Source organism: Brassica napus, chromosome C3 (assembly GCF_020379485.1).
Source record: "Brassica napus cultivar Da-Ae chromosome C3, Da-Ae, whole genome shotgun sequence".
Classification (NCBI taxonomy): Eukaryota; Viridiplantae; Streptophyta; class Magnoliopsida; order Brassicales; family Brassicaceae; genus Brassica; species Brassica napus.
This window is the reverse complement of record NC_063446.1, coordinates 8,959,083-8,979,816: the sequence shown is the minus strand read 5'-3', so window position 1 is coordinate 8,979,816 and position 20,734 is coordinate 8,959,083. Positions and strand designations below refer to the sequence as shown.

Below are 20,734 nucleotides of genomic sequence, written 5' to 3'. Positions count from 1 at the left end.
TAGGTAGTTTCATTAGCATTTAATTCGATTTTTGAATTTTGAATTTTCGAATAATTTATATATTTTAAATAGTTTTTGACCATTTTTTAATTTTCGTTTTAGATTTTTAGACGATTTCAAATATTAGTTATAATCCGATCTTGAATTGAATTCATATATTGAATTGGCAACGTTTACATACATTGAATTCCTTTGGATATATAAAATGATATTATTGCCATGTCCATCATCATATACTTATCTAGTTTCAATCTCATATAGCTTTCACTTAGGTCCCATACAAAGAAAAATATTCACATGCAATGTTGTTATACCTCGGGACCAGAGGCAAAGAGAGGTATAAGACCACGCAAGACTTGAGCTGATAAATGGTGAGCCTCAAAGATCTCTCCATCCAAGTTCCACACACTCTCAGCTTCCCCAATCGAAGTAAACGTGAACGCTCGTGTCTGCAGTGCATACCCGCAATACATTTGAGTTAGAGATGATCAGAAACAAATAAATGTCTTCAAAACTAAACAAACCTTGTGATATTCCACAAACTCAAAGTTCAAAGGCTCCCCGCCTTTCTTCGCAAGCTCAGTGAGGTGCCTGCAACCATAAAGAACATGGTTCAAAGGTGAACTAGACTATGTATTGGACGAAGCAAAGAAGATAGAGAAGGCATTATTACCATAAGTACTTGGGACGTGAACAATCTTTGATGAGTATGAGATGAAGGAAACCGTCAGAGAGGTGTGCATCCACGACAAGACCATCAGGTGCTCTCTCATTTCGGTTTGACATCACCGCAGCACCTATACTCAGAAACCGCCCTCTCGTTCTACACCATCTTGTTTTTTCTGGACACGATGCGCGTATATTATTCCCATCCTCCGCCTTACTGCTACAAACGCTGCATTTTGCACGACACAGTATCTTCTCTGATCTTGTTGTACTTCGAAATGGCCATGTCTTGCTCCGCGTGAGCGGTGAAGCTTTAGCGTTCTCTGCTTCTTCAAACATCACCTCTGCCTCATATGATCTTGCATTAACATAGTTCCCAACAGTGTTCAGCACATCTCGGCAAGAGTAAATTGGTAAATATGTTAAAGGGAAATACCTGTGCTTCAAGAATACTTTAGTTCCAACATAATCATAGCGTTTAGGACCCATCCACCGATACTTTTCACTCTCTGAAACGACATCACCGTAAAACCCGTATCTGAACTAATCAATTGTACAGAAACTCTGTTAGAGATCAGAACAATCAATTAAAGAAAAGGGTTTAGTCATTACCCAGCAAATGAGGCTGCATAACGAATAAAAGGTTCAATCGCTGATGTTGGTGTCGTTTTCCACCGCACAACCTGCATTGCATCAAGGAAAATCTTTCGACCTAGAATGATATGCAGCGCAGATGTTACAGGATCACGAGCTCCTGTGGTGCTGTAACAAGACAGCGAATAAACAGTAGTTTAAAACTTTAAGCTAACACAACTGATGCATGATCTTCTTATATAAGGCACAAGATCATCTTTGCTAGTAGAAGGATTATAACCATACCATATAACTATTGCATCAGTTGAGCCTGCAGGGATGAGGCCAAATCTAGGCCTTTCACCACTGAAGGGATGATCAGGATCTTCAGTTCCTGCAAATTGTTAAGAAAATGGAACAAGACAAACAGAAAAATAAGAAACGGGGGGTGATACTTGACTAAAGGAATGTCTTGTACGGAACAAAACTCACTGACCTTGACATGAGCCATTGACTGTCCCTGTAAGGAAAACAGTAACACCCAAAGATTACAACTAACTAGTTGAGAGTCTTAAACCAATCTGAACAAAGATGAGATTAAAGTTGGTTCAAATACATACTGAAATTCATGACCTCTTGAACTGAATCATGAAGAAGAGGGAAGTGTTCCTTTTGGTCACTCTCATGAACTGCATCTCCTGATTCTGGAACTGAGGAGCTACCTCTACTTTGAACAGTGGTAAAGGAATCTGAAGGACTTGGTGGAAGAGGGACTTTGAGCCTTGACAAAAGATATCCATTAAGGACTTCGTTGAAGAAACCGTCTCCGCCCTTTACATAGGTCGAATTTTCCAAGATATCAATATAGTGACAATCGTTTAACAAAAAAAAAAAATAGATATATGATCCACGAGGAAGAAAATGTGAAAACAGGAGCGGAGAAGCTTCATCATAAATGTATTGAATTGAAGGTTATGTTGTGTCACATCACAAATATTTCACAGATGCGCTTAGCTTGAAAGGGGTATACAACTTACAACAGCTATGATGCCATCGTATGAATGGAGTTCTTTGTTTTGGATGGATGCCATTACATCAAATGCATGACCTGCTCGTTCTGTTACAATCACCTGATTTCAATGGTAAATCAAGAATATCAAACTAAGGACAGTTATAGTATGCACAGCGAGAAAAACACGTATGTCTTTCTGTATGAGAGTTATATTATCTAAAGAAACTATGCAATGTTGTAGAGACAAAGAAAATCTCATTTGGCCAACACAACATCTCAGATAGCAAAAACTGTGGATATCTACTAAAACGCATAACTACTCACTTTGCTTCAAATGACTACAGAATAAACAACAAATAACTATTGATCTGGACAAACCCCAAAGAAGCAAATACAATAAATGGTAATAACATTTTCCCCTAATGCTCTACCATAGCACACAATAATAAATACTCGAACAAGCAATATCGCTATGCCGTTTTCCATCAAAGATTAACCTATAACAACTCTCACAAAGGAAATTACTAGATGATCATTCTGCTAGTAATGTGATGGAAAGAGCAGACCTTAGTATTAACTTTAGCGCGAATGAAGATCTTGGAGACCGTTTCCCATATCTTAAGGCCACTTGCTTTGCCACTTTTTGGATGGACGAATACCTAAAGAGGTCGCAAGCAATCATTCATAAGAGATAGGAGCAACAAAAAAAAAAAGAAAGATATTTTACCAAAAGATTTCTTGGTCTTTCAACTTCCTTGATAAAAGTGTAATTCAACTGATCCATCCAGCTCTGGCACGTCTGCAAATCCATATGCCCAAAAGTGAAAGCGGCAAGTTTCCAAAGACAAGGCTCCTTTGGCGAAGTTTGAAATCCGTGGACAGTGAACCGATACATCTAATATCAAAGCAAAACTCATTACACCAAAAGAAACAACAACAAAAGGGACAAAGAAGGTTAGAAAGAAAGAAAGAAAACCTGTTGAGTAGTTAACAAGCGTTTGCGGAAACATTCTTTGGCATGTCCAAGGCCTGACTTTGGACTATGCACCAAGCCATAGCTATCAAACTCCACGGCATAAATATCAGAGAACTTGATCTCTGTTTCTGTATTCTCCCAACTTCCAATTCCCAAACAAGTCGTTCCCTCCTTGACACAAAAAAAAAAATAGGGACTACATTTACAAACGTTCTCAAATTTGGAAAGAGAGCACAAAGATTAAAAAAAAGTCAACGAACAGAACAGATACTCGTCTGATTAAAATCAATTGGCGGATCTTACACAATCTGAGGAATCCAAACATTTCCAGGACAAACCATGTTGATTCCGTGTAAGCAAAACATCTCCCACATGATCCAAGTAAAAACACCCGCTCATTACCGACAATTCACAATTGCTGCCGTCCATTGTACTCGAGCTGGAGATTAAATCGAGATGTTGCTTCGGCTTTCAAGATTAAAACTTCCCAATTCGTCGTCGTCAATTAATTTAATATTATTTTTCTTTTTTTTTTCCGACTTGTACGAAGATGGAATACATTGAGAGAGCATCAGAGGCTTTCTAGTTCTGAATGGGCCATTTTGGGCTAACTGCATTGTTGGGCCTCCTTCATTTAAGTTTGTCCTTTTTTTTTTTAAGATCGTATTTAAAGTTAATTATCTTGTTACACGTTTAATATTCAACTGTCATTTTATTGCACCTCTAACTAGTGTACTTACTAATATTTATATGTGGAAAACATTGCATCTAAAAGCCGATCTAATTTTTTTATTAACCTTTTATGTGGAGAGCACTGTTTAAAATAACAATAGCTAAGATATCAGAACATTTCTTGTTTTCTCTGAAGAGATATGTATATATGTATTCTTCGGAAACAATGCCTCCATACGGTAACGCCGTTAGCTCAGACAGAGATTTCCAATTTGCCAAGGCAACAAAATGAACAAAGCACATGTGCAACTTCCTCCATGCCCATATCCCTAGTTTCACCACTTGCCAAAATTGTTAACGTAAGCACACACTTCAAAGTTCAAACAATAATTTCTATCATCAGTCTGCACCTAACTTATTAAGAAGCTTTCTATCAAAAAAAAAGTTTAAATAATCCAAACATGTTTCAGGAACTAGATATGATATGCTATGTCGACACCAATACCACCACAAGTTTCAAATCCCAAACTGAAAAGGTACAGAAATAAATTATTATCAGTAAACATGGATAAAAATATATTATGGCCTTTCTGAAACGCAACATTATGAACTAACTGAGAGCTTCCAGCTTGAATCTCTGCATATTTCACAACAGCACATCAAGGGGTTAAGATGTGAGTCCCAAACTTCCAACAAGAAAGATGTAAGAAAATCACACGGTACAAGAGCTCCAACAAACATCACACCTGTAAAAAAGTTAAAACAATAGAAGAAAACAAAAGGTTCATGTCAATAAGCTGAAAAGAATCAGAGAGACAAAATTTTGGAACCTATGCTAGTGGCACCTTAGATCTTGTCACATGGAAAAACTGAAAACAAATGCCACACATATGGGACAGAAAACACATTAGGAGTTACTGAATAAACATACAAGACAACAAAGAGTAGAGATTGAAAAAAATCACAGGGTTAGATTGATTAATATTTTGATCATCCACTACCAAATTCTATGAATTAGAATCGAATACCAGGACATATGCTCCTTTAGCTGTGGGACTGCTCAACCAGATTAAATGAGCTACATCAATTAGTTAACATCTTACAAAATTATAAACAAGGAGAAAAACTTTCGAAAAAGGTAAGTATCACACAACATGCTCGACTTGGTTCATCCTGCAACTTCAAGTCTAAAAATGATATTCCGAAACAAAATATTTCTAAAACGTAGAAATTTTGAGGATGAAAACTTTTATCAAATGCTAAAGCCAAATGACCAGTTTCAAATTCTAAATATAAAACTTGTAGGGTGACATGCCAAAAAAAAGTATCAAATGAGGACATCTTACCTCTTTCCCCTTAGAACACCACATGCTACTTCATCTCAGCCATGAACTTCTCATACTCAGAATCTCCAACAGCAGATGGATTCTCTGCAGGTGGCTGTGCTGGAGGCTTGGGAGCCCAGGGAGCGTTGCCCATGCTCTGCGAGTATCCAACAGAAGGTGGCATAGGAGGGTTAGGTGCCCAAGGTGCATTACCTAGACCTTGCGAGTGATCAGATGACGACACAGGAGGATTGCTGGCCCATGGCATGTTACTCATGCTTTGGGAATGATCAGCAGACGACGTCGGCACTGGAGGAGGTGGTGGAGGTGGAACAGCAGTGTAATAAGATGGATAACTCATATATGGAGGCTGTCCAAGCGAACTACCATAGACATTTGGTGGCACAGATGAAGGAGGAGTACCACTGTCTGCTTGTACTACTCCTGGCGGGAAGCTTTGCTGGCTTTCACTAGCAGAAGTGCCAGGCGGAGGAGCTTGTGTCACATGAGGAGGTGGTGGTGGTGGTGGGTAGTGCATTCCATAAGGAGGCATATGTTGACCAGGGACAGTATGGTAAGAACCAGGAGGAGGAGGCGGAGGAGCGTATGGAGAATAGGAAGGAACAGGAGGACCCCAAGGAACTGGAGCCGGTGAATATGAAGGATTTGGCAGTTGCCCACCAGCGCCATATTGTTGTGATGGTGGAGGAGGATAAGATTGAGTAGGTGGCGGAGGTGCCGGTGGCCCAGGAGGCGGTGCCGGTTTACCAGCAATCCTGACAGCAAGTGTTTTACCTTCTAACCGATAACCATTCATCGCCTGTATTGCCGAATTGGCCATCTGGACATCTGCGTACTTCACAAAACCATAGCCTCTGCTCAGACCAGAAACATGGTCCTTGATTACCTTTGCCATCACAATTTCACCAAAGGGTGAAAAAAGATTAATCAAACCATCGTCCTCAAGCATCGTAGGCAAGAACCCAATGTACAGATTTTTTTCATCATATTCTTTGGAGGGTTTGGCTGGATTTGACCCTAAGCCAGGATGCGCACTTGCCCCACTGCCCCCATTGTTAGCCCATGGAGGATTACTTCCGGAACTTCCCGCTCCCAGAGCCAAGGTAGTACTACTCTGTTTAAGAGAAGATTCAGGGAGAGTTCCTCCTAACTCTGCCAAAAAGTTCTGATACTCATCATCCATTTTCTTCCCAGTGGTATCCTTCACGGGGCAATCAATAGTAGGGTGTCCACCATCACCACAAATCTTGCAAAGCACATCACTTTTAAAGGTATTCAAACGAGATGGGCAAGCGAACTGCCTATGTCCTGGCTCACCACACAGCCTACAGAATTCTTCATCCCTTATAGTCCCATTCAAGGTAGCAAGCTCCCTAAGCTGCTGCCTCTTGTGTTCATTCAGCACCTCATCAACAGGCTGCAGGAGCTTCTCAACCATACCAGCAGCAGCATCAAGAGCTTCCTGAGTCTCAGCCTCGACTAAAACATGCAAATCCTCATTCTCTGCAGGGTCGTATTTCATATCCTTCTTCTGCAGCCTACCTTCTTTCATAGACCCTTTACCCCTAATCACAATCTTAGCACCAGTCTCCCTCTCCATTCTCTTCTGAGTATTCCCCCTGGGACCAATAATAAGACCAATGAAATTATAACCGGGATAATCCTTCATCGGAATGAACAGCTTCTTCTGGAGCTTGGGAGGCCTGTAATCCGCCGGAGGTTTGAAAGCAGGATTCTTTTTGATGATCTGAGATATAATCTCTTGCCTCTCTCTATTCAACCTCTCCCTCGCTCTGTACTCCCTAGTATTAATCCTAATCCCCATATTATCATACACAGGCTCTGGCGAAGGAGACCTCTGCCCTTCAGGTCTATCATCCAAAGCCATACCGGACTGAAGCAGCCTACTGATATCAAGCAACCTACTATTCAAAACCTGAATCTCGGGATCGAACTCGATACCTCCACCGAATTCCTTAACGAAATCAGGAAGCTGAATCGTCGGCTTCGGCTCATCGTCCGCCCATCTCGACTTACGCTTCCTAGTCCCGGTACCGGAATCGCCGCCACCACCTTCGGCGGTAGTATTGTTAGCCGACTCGGAAGGCGGAGGATCCCACCTGCTCCGACGCTTCCTCCGGGTCGTGGTATCCTCGGATTGATTCTTGTCGCCGTTAGATGAGCCGTTGGTAGCTTCGGGAGCCGGAATCTGATCCGGAGCGAGGGAAGCGGAGTTGCCATCCTTGGAGGAAGCTACGGTTTCAGAGGAAGGAGGAGGAGGAGGAGGTTGATCGAGTGGATGAGGAGAAGGATTCGAATTGTTCAATTCGACGGAATCCATAGCGAGCTCGAGAGCTAGGGTTTCAGATTTAGGAGGAAAGCACAGAGATGGAGGAGGGCAGTTTCGGTTTTAAGTTGCAATTTGAGATAGACGACAAAAGTAGAACGAGACTCGGAATTTTTTTAAGAGGCGGCTTAGGTCTGTTGGGCTGGTGTCAGACCTAGGCCCATTCAAAGCCCAAATTGTTATTTAACGACACTATATTTGATCAAGTTAACGTTTACGAAGTTTTACTGAAAACAGAAGTGTTGAGACCATCCGCATTGAAGTAAAATTCACACCATTTTCGAGTCGAAAAAATATTAAAATAATCAAATTTTAATGAACCCGGCTCGTGCAGGTTCGCTGGAGTGATACCGTCTCATTACTGTTTTGCGGCCGCCACGTGTCGTGGCGGCCCGCGATAGGTTCGTTTATATTTTTTTTTTAAGTCAAACGAAAAAAAATAATAATAAAAAAAACATTGGAAATCGAGAATTGCAAGTTCGGTGCTGTTCATGCTCTGAATCTAGCCAGTTTTCGTCTTTAAGGTCTCTTCTTGTTGGCTCTTATTTTTTATTTTATTTTTTGATGTCAAAAGGTCATTTTATTATTCAAGCTTGAGGTGGTTTGGATAACCAAACCGGAATAGAACAATCAATAAAATGTAACTCTCGTATTAGCTCTTATATGTTAGTTTAAAGTGATTGGTTTTATATCTTAGTGTATCAAATGTGTTGGGTTTTTTTTGTGGTCAATTTTTGTATCAAATGTGTCAAAGTGATTGATTTTGTATCAAATGTGTTGGTATAATTGTTTGGTTTGATCTAAATTGGTTTAGATAATTGTTGGTTTGATTGTATGATGTTTTAATACTTCTCTATTCATTTATGCCAACTGCTCATGAATTTTGTAATTGAAATCAAAAGCATACTATACCTGTGTTTCATACATGACTATGTTTTGTAATAATAATATAATACTGTTATTTACTTAATTAATTTAATTCGAAGATAAAAGTCATTAAATTGATTAGAGTTAGATCATATTTAACATTGGCAATTTACTAGAATTAATTTAAGATTAATTCTGTAAATGTGAAACTAAGAAAAATAAGAAATTTTATAACTAATAAACATTTGTATGATTAGTATCATAAAAATAATTGGTTTGAAATGATCACTGGTTTAAAAACAATCCTATATTATATTTTAGAACTATATTATCTCTATCAAAATTTGAAACTCATGTACTTGGAGCTTGGGTACGGTGAATTTTAAACGTTTAAGTTGTGTAGATGAGTGAAACAGAACTGGTTAAGCTTAGCTTAAAAACTTTATATCCAATGAATATTTCCAATATTTTCAATCGGATCCATGAATATAATATTCGATTCGATTATTGTACAATGGTAGCTGCATGGAAGATTTCGTTCACAACCTGATGGATGCCTTTCGTCTATGATACAAAATGTAAATTTTGAAGAGCTGTATTTTTTGTCTTATATATTTTAAATATAGTAGATCGTAGACATCAGGTGGAGGATGTCTAACACACGCAGGTGGAGGATGCACAAGAAGAATCGGTAGCAACTTAAGGGCAAGCGCGAGTCTGAAAATTCCAGAGTCTGTGGGTATAGAAGGTCCATTTACCACCGGGTCAGTCCTCGTCGAGGCTTGTAGTTTAAGTCACCGGAAAAGGATGTGGAAAGCGACGAATATAACTTACAAAAGGAATGTGTTGTAGGACCTTATTCTAACTTAGTGGGTGTTCGTATTCCAATATGTAGGTAGTATTGTTTAGGAGCTAAATCGTAGAATATGGAAACCACATTAACAGGCAGCTAAACTGCCGTTGTTTACGGGTGTGTGTACAAGTGGGAAACCTGAAAGTAAGGTATATGTTACCGACAGCAACATGTATGTCTTACTGGATTAAACTAATTTAATGCTTACTGTGTTGTGTTCCCATTAAATTCTAATTTTATTCAGTTATGTATTTCATCACTTCTTTTAGTATTGTGTTTGTTATTTAAGTGCATATTGCAATATGCTCTGTAATTCATAAATTTTTTTGTTTTTAATTTTGTTTGATATTTTAACTTGTAAAATATTTTGATACGTTCAAATTTAATTTAATTTTATTAAACTTATATGAATTTTAATAATTATTTGTGTTATATTTAGTTTATCTTAATTATATTTCTGATATTTTTAGAAATATATATTAATTCTTATTGGCAATATGGTAATTGTAGGAATGGCAAGAAATGTTTTTTTAACGAATGGAATCATGTCGAATTAGTTATTCATAAGTATTTCAAAAGAATATTATCACTTAATTGGAAAAACAAAATTTTGATCCCATGCATTCTTGTGAAATAAATAGAATCAAATTATAAAAAAATGAGTCATAACAAAAAAAAAAAGGAGAGGAATGAATGAAATAAGATAATTTACATATAATTAAAAGACAAATACATACTCTCTCCGTTTCCGAAAGTAAGATTTTTTAGAATTTACTATTGTTCCACATAAATAGATTTTCTATATTTTTAAGATATTTTGTATACTTTAAAAAAACATTAATTGTAAATATTTGAATTGATTAAATTTTTATTAGTGAATAGCTAATGAAAAGTGTATTGAAAAATAAATTATAAATTAAATTGTAAATATTTATTATATTTTTAATAAACATGAAAACTCTAGAAAATCTTTAAATTCTTCAAATTATCAATATTTCTTTCTCTTTTATTCCATTGATTTCATTTTCATTTATTCCGTACAATTCTAAAATGAGTAATTACAGCCTTAATGTTTAAGGATGTTTAAGGATAGTTAATTCAAGTGCAGTGGACCCATTAAATAGTGGGGAGATGTGCAGAGGACTAATCTATTGTCTTATTCTCTCTCACAGTCAACTCTAATCCCAGCGTGAGAGCCATTAATTGCTTGCTCCTTCATTTTACCCAAAAAAAAAAAAAAAAAATTCGAAACCTCTTCTCTCTCCCAAAACAGCTCTTTCAAAGTATCCGTTGCAACAGTTCGCGTTATCTCAGAGACAAAAATCGCCACTCAGAAGAAGCATAGACGAAGAAAGAAGAGAGAAGAAAGAAGAAAGAAGAAAGAAGAAAGAATCGAATCGAATCGAAGTTTCGGAAAACGATGTCGTTTCGGGAGAAGATGCCGACGAGTCCCAAATCGCCTCTACGAAGGAGACGCTCGAGCTGGACCGGGTCATGGCTCAACCACCCGACGACGTCGTTCAAGGAAGTCGTCTCCGCCGTGATTCAGTCTCAATCGCCGAGATCCACGTCTAAACCCCAAACCTCCGATTTCGATTTCGATTTCTCCAAAGTCGATCGAACGCTCTCCTTACCCGATTCCCTCCTCCTCAGAATCCTCCAGAAGCTTCCCGATTCCCAGAACAACAACGACGACGTCTCTCTCGTCTGCAAACGGTGGCTGAGTCTCCAGGGACGCCGTCTCCGCACTCTCAAGCTCCTCGATTACGACTTCCTCTTATCCGAGAAGCTCACCTCCAGGTTCCCGAAGCTCACGAGCATCGATGTATCAAACGCGTGTATGAATCCGAATCCGAATCCGCCGCGCATCCTCCTCTGCCACAAATCGACTTCGTTCCACGTGTCATCAGACTCGTCGAATTGGGAGGAGAATCTGTTACCGAGCGAAGTAATCGACAGAGGACTTATGGTGTTAGGAAGAGGAAGCTGCGATTTGCTTAAGCTCGTGGTGACTAACGCTACTGAGCTAGGTTTACTCGGTTTAGCCGAGCACTGTTCCGATCTTCAAGAGCTCGAGCTCCGCAAGTGTAACGATAATATCTTACGTGGCATCGCTGCTTGCGAGAGTCTAAGAGTGTTGAGACTGGTGGGAAGCGTGGAGGGACTGTATACTTCTTCTGTTTCCGATATTGGTTTGACGATATTAGCACAAGGGTGTAAGGGGCTTGTGAAGCTTGAGCTTAGTGGCTGTGAAGGTAGCTTTGATGGGATTAAAGCGATAGGGCAGTGCTGTGAAGTGCTTGAAGAGCTTACGATTTGTGATCATAGGATGGATGATGGTGGGTGGATAGCTGCGCTTTCGTATTTCGAGAGTTTGAAGAGGCTGAGAGTGTTGTCTTGTAGAAAGATTGATTCTAGTCCTGGGCCGGAGAAGATGCTTAGGTCTTGTCCGGCGTTGGAGAGTTTGGAGCTCGTGAGGTCTTGTTTGAATGATAAAGAAGGGTTGAGAGCCTTGTTTAAGGTGTGTGATGGAGTGAAAAGGGTTTATATTCAGGATTGCTGGGGGTTGGATGATGATTCTTTCAGCTTGGCTAAAGCTTTCAGGTATCATATCTCACTTGCAATGATATGAACTTTTCTGCTAGTTTTACTTTGGCCTTTGATCATTCTTTTTTTTTTTTTGCTTGCAGGAAGGTGAGGTTTTTGTCGTTGGAAGGATGTTCAGTCCTAACAACAGGCGGTTTAGAGTCGGTCATTTTGCACTGGGAAGAGCTCGAGAGCATGAGAGTGGTGTCATGTAAGAATATAAAAGACTGCGAGATTTCACCGGCACTTTCGTCTTTGTTCTCACTTCTCATAGAACTGACGTGGAGACCAGACACAAGGTCTCATCTCTCGTCCAAGCTCGAAGCTGCTGGAATTGGAAAGAGAGGCGGCAAATTCTTCAAGAAGAGGTGATGTATCTTATTGCCCTGAAAATTCTTGCAGACAAAACTCTTTAGTTATCTTCTTCGTGGTGCGTTATTACCCTGTTGTAAAATCTACCTGCGGTAACAAATATGTGTAGTCAATGTTCAAAACACTTGTGTATTGCAACGTTCTGTTGTTATGTATAATAATAAAACTATTCTCGTTCATAGTATCAAATTTCAAAGATTATTTTTGACTTTTCATTTTAATTTGGGAAATAAAAAAGATAGAGTCTACAAGATGTATGTTATGGTTGTTAGTTCCGATTTGTAGAGAAAGCTCTTATGAGAAATTGGAGACATTCTAACAAAAGAACCACAAAAATATGCATATGGTCGGTCTTATCAGCAAGGCTTTTAAGTTTTAACTATTTCATCTGAATTCGGTAAGAAGCTCGCTACATCGAAATGCAGAACCGTACCCTTTTTCTGTTCCCCCTTTTTGATCAAACCCTTTTTATGTTCCAAAAACAGAACAAAAAATATTTTGCATTTCGATGTAGCGAGCTTTAAACCGAGCAAATAGTAGTAAAGGTCAAGTTACCCTGCGGGTTGGCATGTGCGTCCAAGATATGCCAAGTAGTTTGATGGATAAAGATATTGGTATATTATTATGGGCATATAGGGGTTTTATTTGGGTCATCATCCCATTATAACTGTTATAGTTGTCCAGCGGACCCGATAAAGGTATTGAAGGTCTATTTATTTTACCTCTTTAAACAAAGAAGAAACGAGATACACTTCAAACTAAAACATATAATAGTGGACTGATTCCAGAAAGGAGAACCAAAACAACAGCTAATTAGATCTATTTTTTCGCCATCTATGAATTTGACTTGTGTCTTGCTTTGAAAATCCAGGAAGTCTAACTAACCCCGAACATAGTTGCATGACGAATAATGTCCACAAACATCTGGTTGTCCAAATGTTTTGAACCTCTCATCGATGACTCTGCAAATGTTAAAAGTTGTTATCCTTGTGACCTTCCAAGCGACCATAAAAGTCACGACGAGTCTACCATCCTGACCAATGAAATAATTTGATGAAAAATGACTAAAAGGTTGATATAATAGCGGAGAATGTGGTATAGCCACGACCATCAATATGCTCCATGAGGGTATCATCAAACAATGCTTCACACATATGCAGATCTTCCTCGTTTTATGACATTGCTCTAGCACAAAATGTGTAGACAGAGAACTCGAAGAATAAACAGAATTACTGAACCCAACCTCTAATAAATATGACTTCTGTTTTGTATAAATGTTACCTCAATATAGCATCTGTCATTCGAGCCCACTAGATTCTGTAGTCTTTGAATTAGAATCAACAACAAGGCAGAATAAAAGGAATCTATAGGATCTCTAATGTCGAGAAATACAATGAAAAAAAGTAAAAGGCTAAAACAGTTTTACCTACCTCAACGCTTTTGACCTCTTAACAAATAACTGATGGAGGTTGGGTAAAGGTCTTAAACTCTTACAATAGCTGTCTGAACGGGTAGAAAGACAATTTTCATCCTTCAAATTTTAACAAGTTCTAAAAAAGAAAACACACATGCCAATGAAACTTAGTAGAAAGTCGCAAGTTCTACCTCATGAGTTTGCAAAGTTCCAGGCCCCAAGACATAAGAGACAACACGTTGTCTCTCAAACTAGTACTGGCGAACCGGACTTCTCGACACCCTTCTGTGACCAGACCTTCCACGGGGAGAGCGTGACCTGCTTCGGTCACGACCGTCTCTCCCACTCCTGGATCTCCTGTCATAAGGCTTTCTATGATCTCTACCACGGTCTCTGTGTCTGTCCACATCTCTGTCTCTATCCCGATGATCACGGTGTCTTTCTCTTTCCCTAGAACCACTCCTCCTACTCTCGCTTTCCCTCTCCCTGGGTTTCCTCTTATCATCTGTTTCTTTCCCTCTGACTAGCCTGTCTTCTTCCCTTCCTTTATCTTTAGCAGCCTGCATTTAAAAAAAAAAAGCATTAGCAAATTTACATGAAGCGAAAGATTCAAATATTCATTCAGAGGCTTACCTTCTGTTCAGCAAGAAAATCCCGGACCATGCCATAGCCAACATGCTGCTTCCCAGTGACATGAGACTGAGTCCTTTCTACAGCATCATTAGAGACAAGGAATGAACCACAAACATCACACAGTGCCATCTTCTTCTCTTGTACCATCGCTAGTACCTTGTCATTTGGTCGCTGTATCAACATTGCCTTCTCAGTATTAAGCCCTTCCACCTACAAGAGTTGCCAAAAGATAAGAGCCCTCAACTCAAAAGATTTCATGAACATAGTAAAGGTTTCAGAACAGTCAGGTGGAGTAGCTCACACCATCTTACAAGTTTTTCATTATGATAGTCACAAACTTGGAAACTCATATTTTAAGCTTCTATAAAGAATTAGTACCTTCCTCATCAGGGCTTCAGCTTCATCGACTTTGCCTTCTTCACCAAGTGCTTCCACTTGTTCGAGAAGGTTCTTAATCTTCTCCTCCAAAACAGCGAGCTGCTCAGCTTTCTCTCCAGATAGAGAAGGTGGAGGAGGAGGTTCAAGCTCTTGGGCAAGGCGTTCTTGTCCACGCCTTACCTTCCTGTCAAGATCATTCACCTGTAACCAAATTCCAAATCTTTAATAGAGTATAGAAGAAACCAATAATAATCAATAAAAGTACTAAGAGAGTGGCAAGCATTACGCACCAGCTTCTCGCAAAACTGAACAAGCTCAGCCTCGAACTTAGGAACATAGGAATCATGCCTTGGAGAGTTCTCAAAGCTGAGATAACCAAAGCCAAAAAAAACAAAAAATCTTAAGCCTTATTGAGATTCCAATCTAACAAGAAACGATTCAGATTCGGAAAAGTCATGAAATCAAATCAACACAGTGGAGATTCTGAATCGAGTCTCACCTCTCTTTGAGCTTGGGATCATGAATCCTCGAGCACGCACCAAGATCGCTTTTGGTGTTGACGAAGAGGTCATGAGGACAAAATCGAACCATGTAGAAAGCGCAGACCTCTCTGTCATCCCACTTAATCTCCTTGAATCCTCTTCTCTCTTCGTCCGTCAGATTACGAGCTGCAAAATTCGTATTCTTAATTGGCTGATTCAAACACAAAATCTACTAGATTGATTGCTATTCGAAAAAAACAACTCACCTGCGCCCATAAGTTCGTCCAACAGAGCTCGTTGAGCATCCATGGCGGATTACGAATCGAATCGAATCGAATCCAGAGAGCGAATCAAGGAGCTTCCGAATCGAATTCGAGAGAGGAGGAAAAGTGCACAAGGAGTGATGATTAGGGTTTCGTTCGCCACGAGGAGCTTGGCTAAAGGGGGGGGGGGGGCGTCGTCTGCCGTTGTTATGGGCAGAAAGTGAACCAAATCAATCTAAACCGACTTGAATATCGGTTTACGATCGGTCCAAATCTTCAATCTGCACAAGACCGAATCGGAGGAAACCCTTAATACCCAGATCTGGGCCCATATCTTATGGGCCGTGCAGAAAATATCGTCGCGTTTTTTTCTTTTTTTTTTTACTTGGCAACCACGTACTTCTAGAACCATATCCTTAAGCAGTAGTTAACAACCATCATCTCCAGTAGGCAGTAGCTTCTTCTCCTTGCTATCTATATTAATCGTCTCTTCAACAGCTTTTCTCTTCGCTCAAACGAAAATATCTGATCGAGTTTCGTGGCTCTCTCTCTCTCTCTTTGATCTTTTACACAAATGGCGTCATCAACGTCTCTAGCACTCAGGAGGCTTATCTCTTCCTCCGTCGTCCCTCGCTCCGTTCGTCCGGCGGCTTCTTTGCGCCTCTTCAATACCAACGCAGCTAGGAGCTACGAAGAGGGAGATAATAGGAACCATCGCCCTAACCGGACAGTTTCTCCCCGCGGTGGCGATTTCTTCTCAGGTAGCTCCTCTCTCATCCACGATTCGTTCGTGGAGAAGCTGTTGAATCGATCGATCTGATTATGGTTTTGATTCATGTGGCAGACATGTTTACACCAACGAGGAGCTTGAGCCAGGTGCTTAATTTCATGGATCAGATCGGCGAAAGCCCTCTGCTGGCATCATCAGGAGCGAGACGTGGATGGGACGTGAAAGAGAAAGACGACGGGTTGCACCTGAGGATCGATATGCCGGGGCTGAGCAGAGACTAGAGAGGATGTGAAGCTGGCTCTTGAACAAAACACACTTGTGATCAAAGGCGAAGGGAAAACAGAGGAAGGGGATGAAGACGATGGACGGAAGTTTTCGAGCAGGATAGGATTACCTGAGAAAGTATACAAGACGGATGAGATAAAGGCGGAGATGAAGAACGGCGTGTTGAAAGTGGTTGTTCCCAAGTTGAAAGAGGATGAGCGTTACAATGTTCGCCACATCCAAGTTGATTAAGAGTTTGTGAACGTGTTTTTTTTCAGTAAAACGACTTGTTGCCTCTCCTTTTTTTTTTATAATGTGTGAAATTCGTATTCATGTTTAAAATCGTTTTTACAGCAACCATATACGTTACTTAAAATCTCGTCTTCTTCATGGATACTATGTTGTGCATTCAAATTACTGTATCAAGTTCGCTGCTGAAACTTCATTCCCAGGATATCAATTTATCAACCATTCACCATGACGCACCTTTGTATATCAAAGGAGGCAACAAAAAAAGAAGACTTGAGAGTGAAAGCTGTGTAAATTTATGTTCTAGTACAAAGCATGAGCTTTAGTATGTTAAGAGAGCGCATATGTTAGCACTATTATATATATTTTTTTTGAATGAATGTTAAATTTTCATTCATAGAAAAAGATCTTTATACATCAAAAGTGTATCCTTTACTCTAGTTTATATACCGAAGATACTCCTTAATACTATCACCTTCTTGTGTCAAACCATACTTGTAATGTATCCTCCATCCCTTTCACTCTCCTTGATCTCAACTGACTCAACTTGTTTCTCACTCCCTTATTATATTATATTAAGCAGTGAAGATTTTGTGTCAAGAGTTCTCGTATGTTTTATTAGACTGCAGTTCAATTAAGAAAAAACATATGAATATCTTTGATCTAGACCTCTGGAGTCACATGTTCTGTTGTAGTAATTGAAGACTGGTCTTCTTCATTAGACTGCAGTTCAATTAAGGGAAAACATATGAATATCTTTGATCTAGACCTCTGGAGTCACATGTTCTGTTGTAGTGATTGAACACTGATCTTCTTGTTCGTCTCTGGATGTTTGGAGTAATAAAATCATTAGCAATTTTAAGGGCATTTCCAATGAGACTCTATTTTTTCCTCTATAATTTATACTAGAATAGACTAATTCTCCAATGATGTTACTCTATATAGAGGAATGTCATATTTTACTCTATATTTGAAGTGAAAAAAGTGACACTCCTCTATATTTCACTCTATAATAGAGTAACTCTATTATAGAATAACACCATTGGAGCAAAAGTTACACTATTATAAAGTTACTCTATTTGGTGTAAATTATAGAGGAAAAAATAGAGTTTCGTTGGAGATGGTCTAAAAGATAAAATTTTCCCTAATGATGTACAATAAAACTGGTACCTCTTTGTACTTGTTACCTTTTGAGTCATGCAGCGTAGCTGTTGAGACCTTGAAGGTACGTGATTTAAGACTAATTGTTACTGTTGCCCATATTTGCAACCATGCTTAATCATGGAGTTCACCTTTTCTCATGCCATTTAGGACTTCAGGACCGGATCCAAGCTGGTTGCAACTGGCAAACATGGTCAGATAAGGTTGCTGATGTTGCAGGCTCCAGATCCGTTGGACTGTGGTGGATTCAGATGATGATGGTGCTTCTTAATTGGGGTCTTTGGCCGCCTTAGAAATCATCAAATTCGTCTACAAATGTTCCTTCTAGTGGTGGTGGAAGAACAGGTGAGACTACTTTTGAGAACCGTCTCTCACCAAAAAACATGGCAAGTATATAATCCATGGCCGAGACGGTCAGGGAAGTCCCTCTACATGTACCTGATGAATTAATTTTCCAGCTAAATATTTGATGGAGTCAGTATATCTGTTTACTTTGATGAACATGCGTCATTTCTGGTTAAATTGGTAAGTTATTTAGTTAGTTTTCTGCATCTAAGGGAAAAGAAATCATTTGCATATATCTGTGAAGCAGAGTTTTCATCAAGAACCGATGGATTTTGTGTGAACCTTTAGTGATGGTAAAGATGAATAATGGTGCAATGAAAGTGGTAAACATGAAATTTCTCATTTGTTATTTACTTGTTAACACATATATGATATCCTATTTTTTGTAAAATATCATGTTGCAGTCTGATGATATGCTCTAGAGGTAGTAACCAGTTATGTGAATGCACTTTTGGACTGATGCTACCTCCACTTGTCAAAGACCGTGTAATTTTATTATAAATAAAAAATAAATTTACTACAGAATGTATTGTCTTTGTTCCGAATAAATCTTCTGTGGTGTAACCAAATACTCAGCTGTTTGTTTCCTTAAAGATGGGTCCTCTCTGTCTACTCTGTTCCAGTTTGATTAGCTTGAGTTTGCAGGTTTCATGGCTTCTTGGAGCAGAGGAAAGACATTGTCAGGGAACATTCTTGGTCCAGATGTTGGATTCTTGGTTCTTGAAGCTCTTAAACTTTGTAACTAACATGTATTATTTGTTTAGAAACATGCATGATTTGGGCAATTCAAGAGGACTTTTTGAAGACAAAATGTCTTGTGGATTGTGTCAAATAAAGTGGTAGTACTTAAATCCGTTAAAGAGGCAGACAGTAATCATCGTCAACCTCCAAACCATTCTCGAAGCAGACAAAAACCATTTAGGTAATTAAAGTAATGCATTCACAAAGTACTTTAAGTCATTCACATAGTATTATATAATAGGACCTATATAATAATACAATTAGAGACTAGCTTAACCGTGGTGGTCGGTAAGTTTTGGAGATTGGTCAAGATGAGATGGGTGGAGAGACAAGAAGCAGTAAATCACTCGTTTTACACCGAGGTTTAAATGTCCTTTTCCTTTTGTTTTTATTCTCTCCTCTTTGACTCACCTTTGGATTTTCCCATGAGCTTTTCCAGCACGTTCATCTGGATTGATAAACTAAAAAAAAAACCCTTTCTTTATTCTGTGTTTTTTCTTGGTTTGGAATTTTCAAATATTTATGTGTGAACTTTTCACATATTATATAGTGAGTACTACTTACTAAGAGTCCTTATGCGTTGAATAATCGTTAAGCCTTGTGAGTGTTTTGACCGTTTTTTTTTTGTGACACAATGAGCTCAGTTCATGCTGTTTCAGTCCTTCTCTTGTTTCTGCTCTTGCATCTCTCTGATTCTCGTCACCTCGACAACGTTCACATCACAGGTTCTCGGTTTTCACTTGACAAGGTTCGTGATTTACATCAGCTTTAAATATTACTTTCTTCGAATTAGCGGAATGTGTCTTTCACCTTCTCTAAACGGCTTCTTTATGTATTCCTGTGGTTTAGGATCAAAATGTTGTCCCCGGTTTGACATCTAAAGAACCGGTTAGAGTATCTCGGTTTGTGCCTGGCGTAAAGAAGAACCGCCATCACCGGCCGCCGCTCTTATTTGCAGATTACCCGAAGCCGTCCACTCGGCCTCCACGCCATAACTGAAACCTCTCTCTTTTGTTTTTTCAACTTTATAATTTTTTTTGTATGTGAGATAGTAAATAGGTTCGGTTCTTAACAATTTTCTTAATATGTTTCCAATGTGGAATATGTTCTTTGAAGTATAGGTTCATGTTTTCAAAGCTGACAAAAATCTATCTATTTTCAGTAAGTTTCCCAAAAGAGACTCATCTATTTAGCTACGTCACAAATTTGACGATCTGGTCCATTCAATGTCCAACCAATATTGGTCCATTTACAATTTCTTTATCAGTTTTGTTTCCAGTATTCAGATTATATTTATCATGATTGTCCACAACATGGATGATATATATTGGAGAGAATATCCCACATCGGAAATGTGAAAGGAACATGAGTAATATATAAGGGACTTGAGCCAATCCACTAATTGCCAATTGGTTTTAAGTTGGAAGCCTAGAAAACTTATCATGGTATCAGAGCTTTATCGTCGCCTTGTGGGTCGTCTTGTCTATCTTTCCATGACTCGCCCTGAACTCTGTTACCCTATTCATCTTCTATCTCAGTTTATGAAGTCACCTCGTGAAGGACATTTGGAGGCTGCATTGCGTTGTTCGATATCTCAAAGGCTCTCTCGATCAAGGAATATTCATGAGCTCCGATGAAAATCTTGATCTTTCCATATACTGCGACGCGGACTGGAGTTCCTGCCTTGTTAGTCGTCGATCCTTGAGCTCATTTGTAGTCCTTCTTGGTGATTCTCCAGTTACGTGGAAGACCAAGAAACAAGATACCGTTGCTCACTCGTCAGCTGAAGCCGAATACAAGGCAA

General features: G+C 39.2%; 5 protein-coding genes and 1 pseudogene across 10 annotated transcripts; 3 read left to right on the top strand and 3 right to left on the bottom strand.

Annotated features, from left to right (window-relative positions):
- Window positions 1-140: 140 nt before the first annotated feature.
- Window positions 141-3,785, bottom strand: LOC106387924 (ceramide kinase). The gene is made up of 13 exons (XM_048752386.1): window positions 3,531-3,785; window positions 3,228-3,398; window positions 2,979-3,146; window positions 2,818-2,910; window positions 2,277-2,369; window positions 1,860-2,070; window positions 1,736-1,759; window positions 1,546-1,633; window positions 1,279-1,428; window positions 1,103-1,204; window positions 674-1,024; window positions 525-591; window positions 141-449 (listed from the first exon to the last, which is right to left on the bottom strand). The coding sequence occupies exons 1-13, from the start codon at window positions 3,654-3,656 to the stop codon at window positions 309-311; spliced, it is 1,785 nt and encodes a 594-aa protein (XP_048608343.1). The 5' UTR covers window positions 3,657-3,785; the 3' UTR covers window positions 141-308.
- A 529-nt stretch (window positions 3,786-4,314) lies between these two features.
- LOC106387925 (splicing factor-like protein 1) lies at window positions 4,315-7,676 on the bottom strand. Its single transcript, XM_013827866.3, has 2 exons — window positions 5,246-7,676; window positions 4,315-4,645 (listed from the first exon to the last, which is right to left on the bottom strand). Exon 1 carries the CDS (start codon window positions 7,584-7,586, stop codon window positions 5,271-5,273), a length of 2,316 nt encoding a protein of 771 aa, XP_013683320.1. The 5' UTR covers window positions 7,587-7,676; the 3' UTR covers window positions 4,315-4,645; window positions 5,246-5,270.
- Window positions 7,677-10,478: 2,802 nt separating this feature from the next.
- LOC106387927 (F-box protein At5g51380-like) lies at window positions 10,479-12,449 on the top strand. Its single transcript, XM_013827867.3, has 2 exons — window positions 10,479-11,916; window positions 12,003-12,449. Exons 1-2 carry the CDS (start codon window positions 10,733-10,735, stop codon window positions 12,268-12,270), a joined length of 1,452 nt encoding a protein of 483 aa, XP_013683321.2. The 5' UTR covers window positions 10,479-10,732; the 3' UTR covers window positions 12,271-12,449.
- Window positions 12,450-12,967: 518 nt separating this feature from the next.
- LOC106387928 (luc7-like protein 3) lies at window positions 12,968-15,687 on the bottom strand. Of its 6 annotated transcripts, XR_007321215.1 has the most exons (9): window positions 15,444-15,687; window positions 15,195-15,363; window positions 14,986-15,061; window positions 14,696-14,896; window positions 14,318-14,527; window positions 13,876-14,244; window positions 13,701-13,773; window positions 13,379-13,594; window positions 12,968-13,303 (listed from the first exon to the last, which is right to left on the bottom strand). XR_007321215.1 is itself a non-coding variant. In XM_048752385.1 (6 exons), exons 1-6 carry the CDS (start codon window positions 15,484-15,486, stop codon window positions 13,936-13,938), a joined length of 1,008 nt encoding a protein of 335 aa, XP_048608342.1. In that variant the 5' UTR covers window positions 15,487-15,687; the 3' UTR covers window positions 13,617-13,935. The 6 variants fall into 6 exon arrangements, 1 of the variants encoding a protein (XP_048608342.1); XR_007321217.1 differs by having other exon boundaries at window positions 12,968-13,232; window positions 13,309-13,594; window positions 13,701-14,244; XR_007321218.1 differs by lacking the exons at window positions 13,379-13,594; window positions 13,701-13,773.
- A 160-nt stretch (window positions 15,688-15,847) lies between these two features.
- Window positions 15,848-16,830, top strand: LOC106387929 (annotated as a pseudogene).
- A 245-nt stretch (window positions 16,831-17,075) lies between these two features.
- Window positions 17,076-20,136, top strand: LOC106387923 (protein GOLVEN 10). Its single transcript, XM_013827864.2, has 2 exons — window positions 17,076-19,678; window positions 19,780-20,136. Exons 1-2 carry the CDS (start codon window positions 19,565-19,567, stop codon window positions 19,927-19,929), a joined length of 264 nt encoding a protein of 87 aa, XP_013683318.1. The 5' UTR covers window positions 17,076-19,564; the 3' UTR covers window positions 19,930-20,136.
- Window positions 20,137-20,734: the final 598 nt, after the last annotated feature.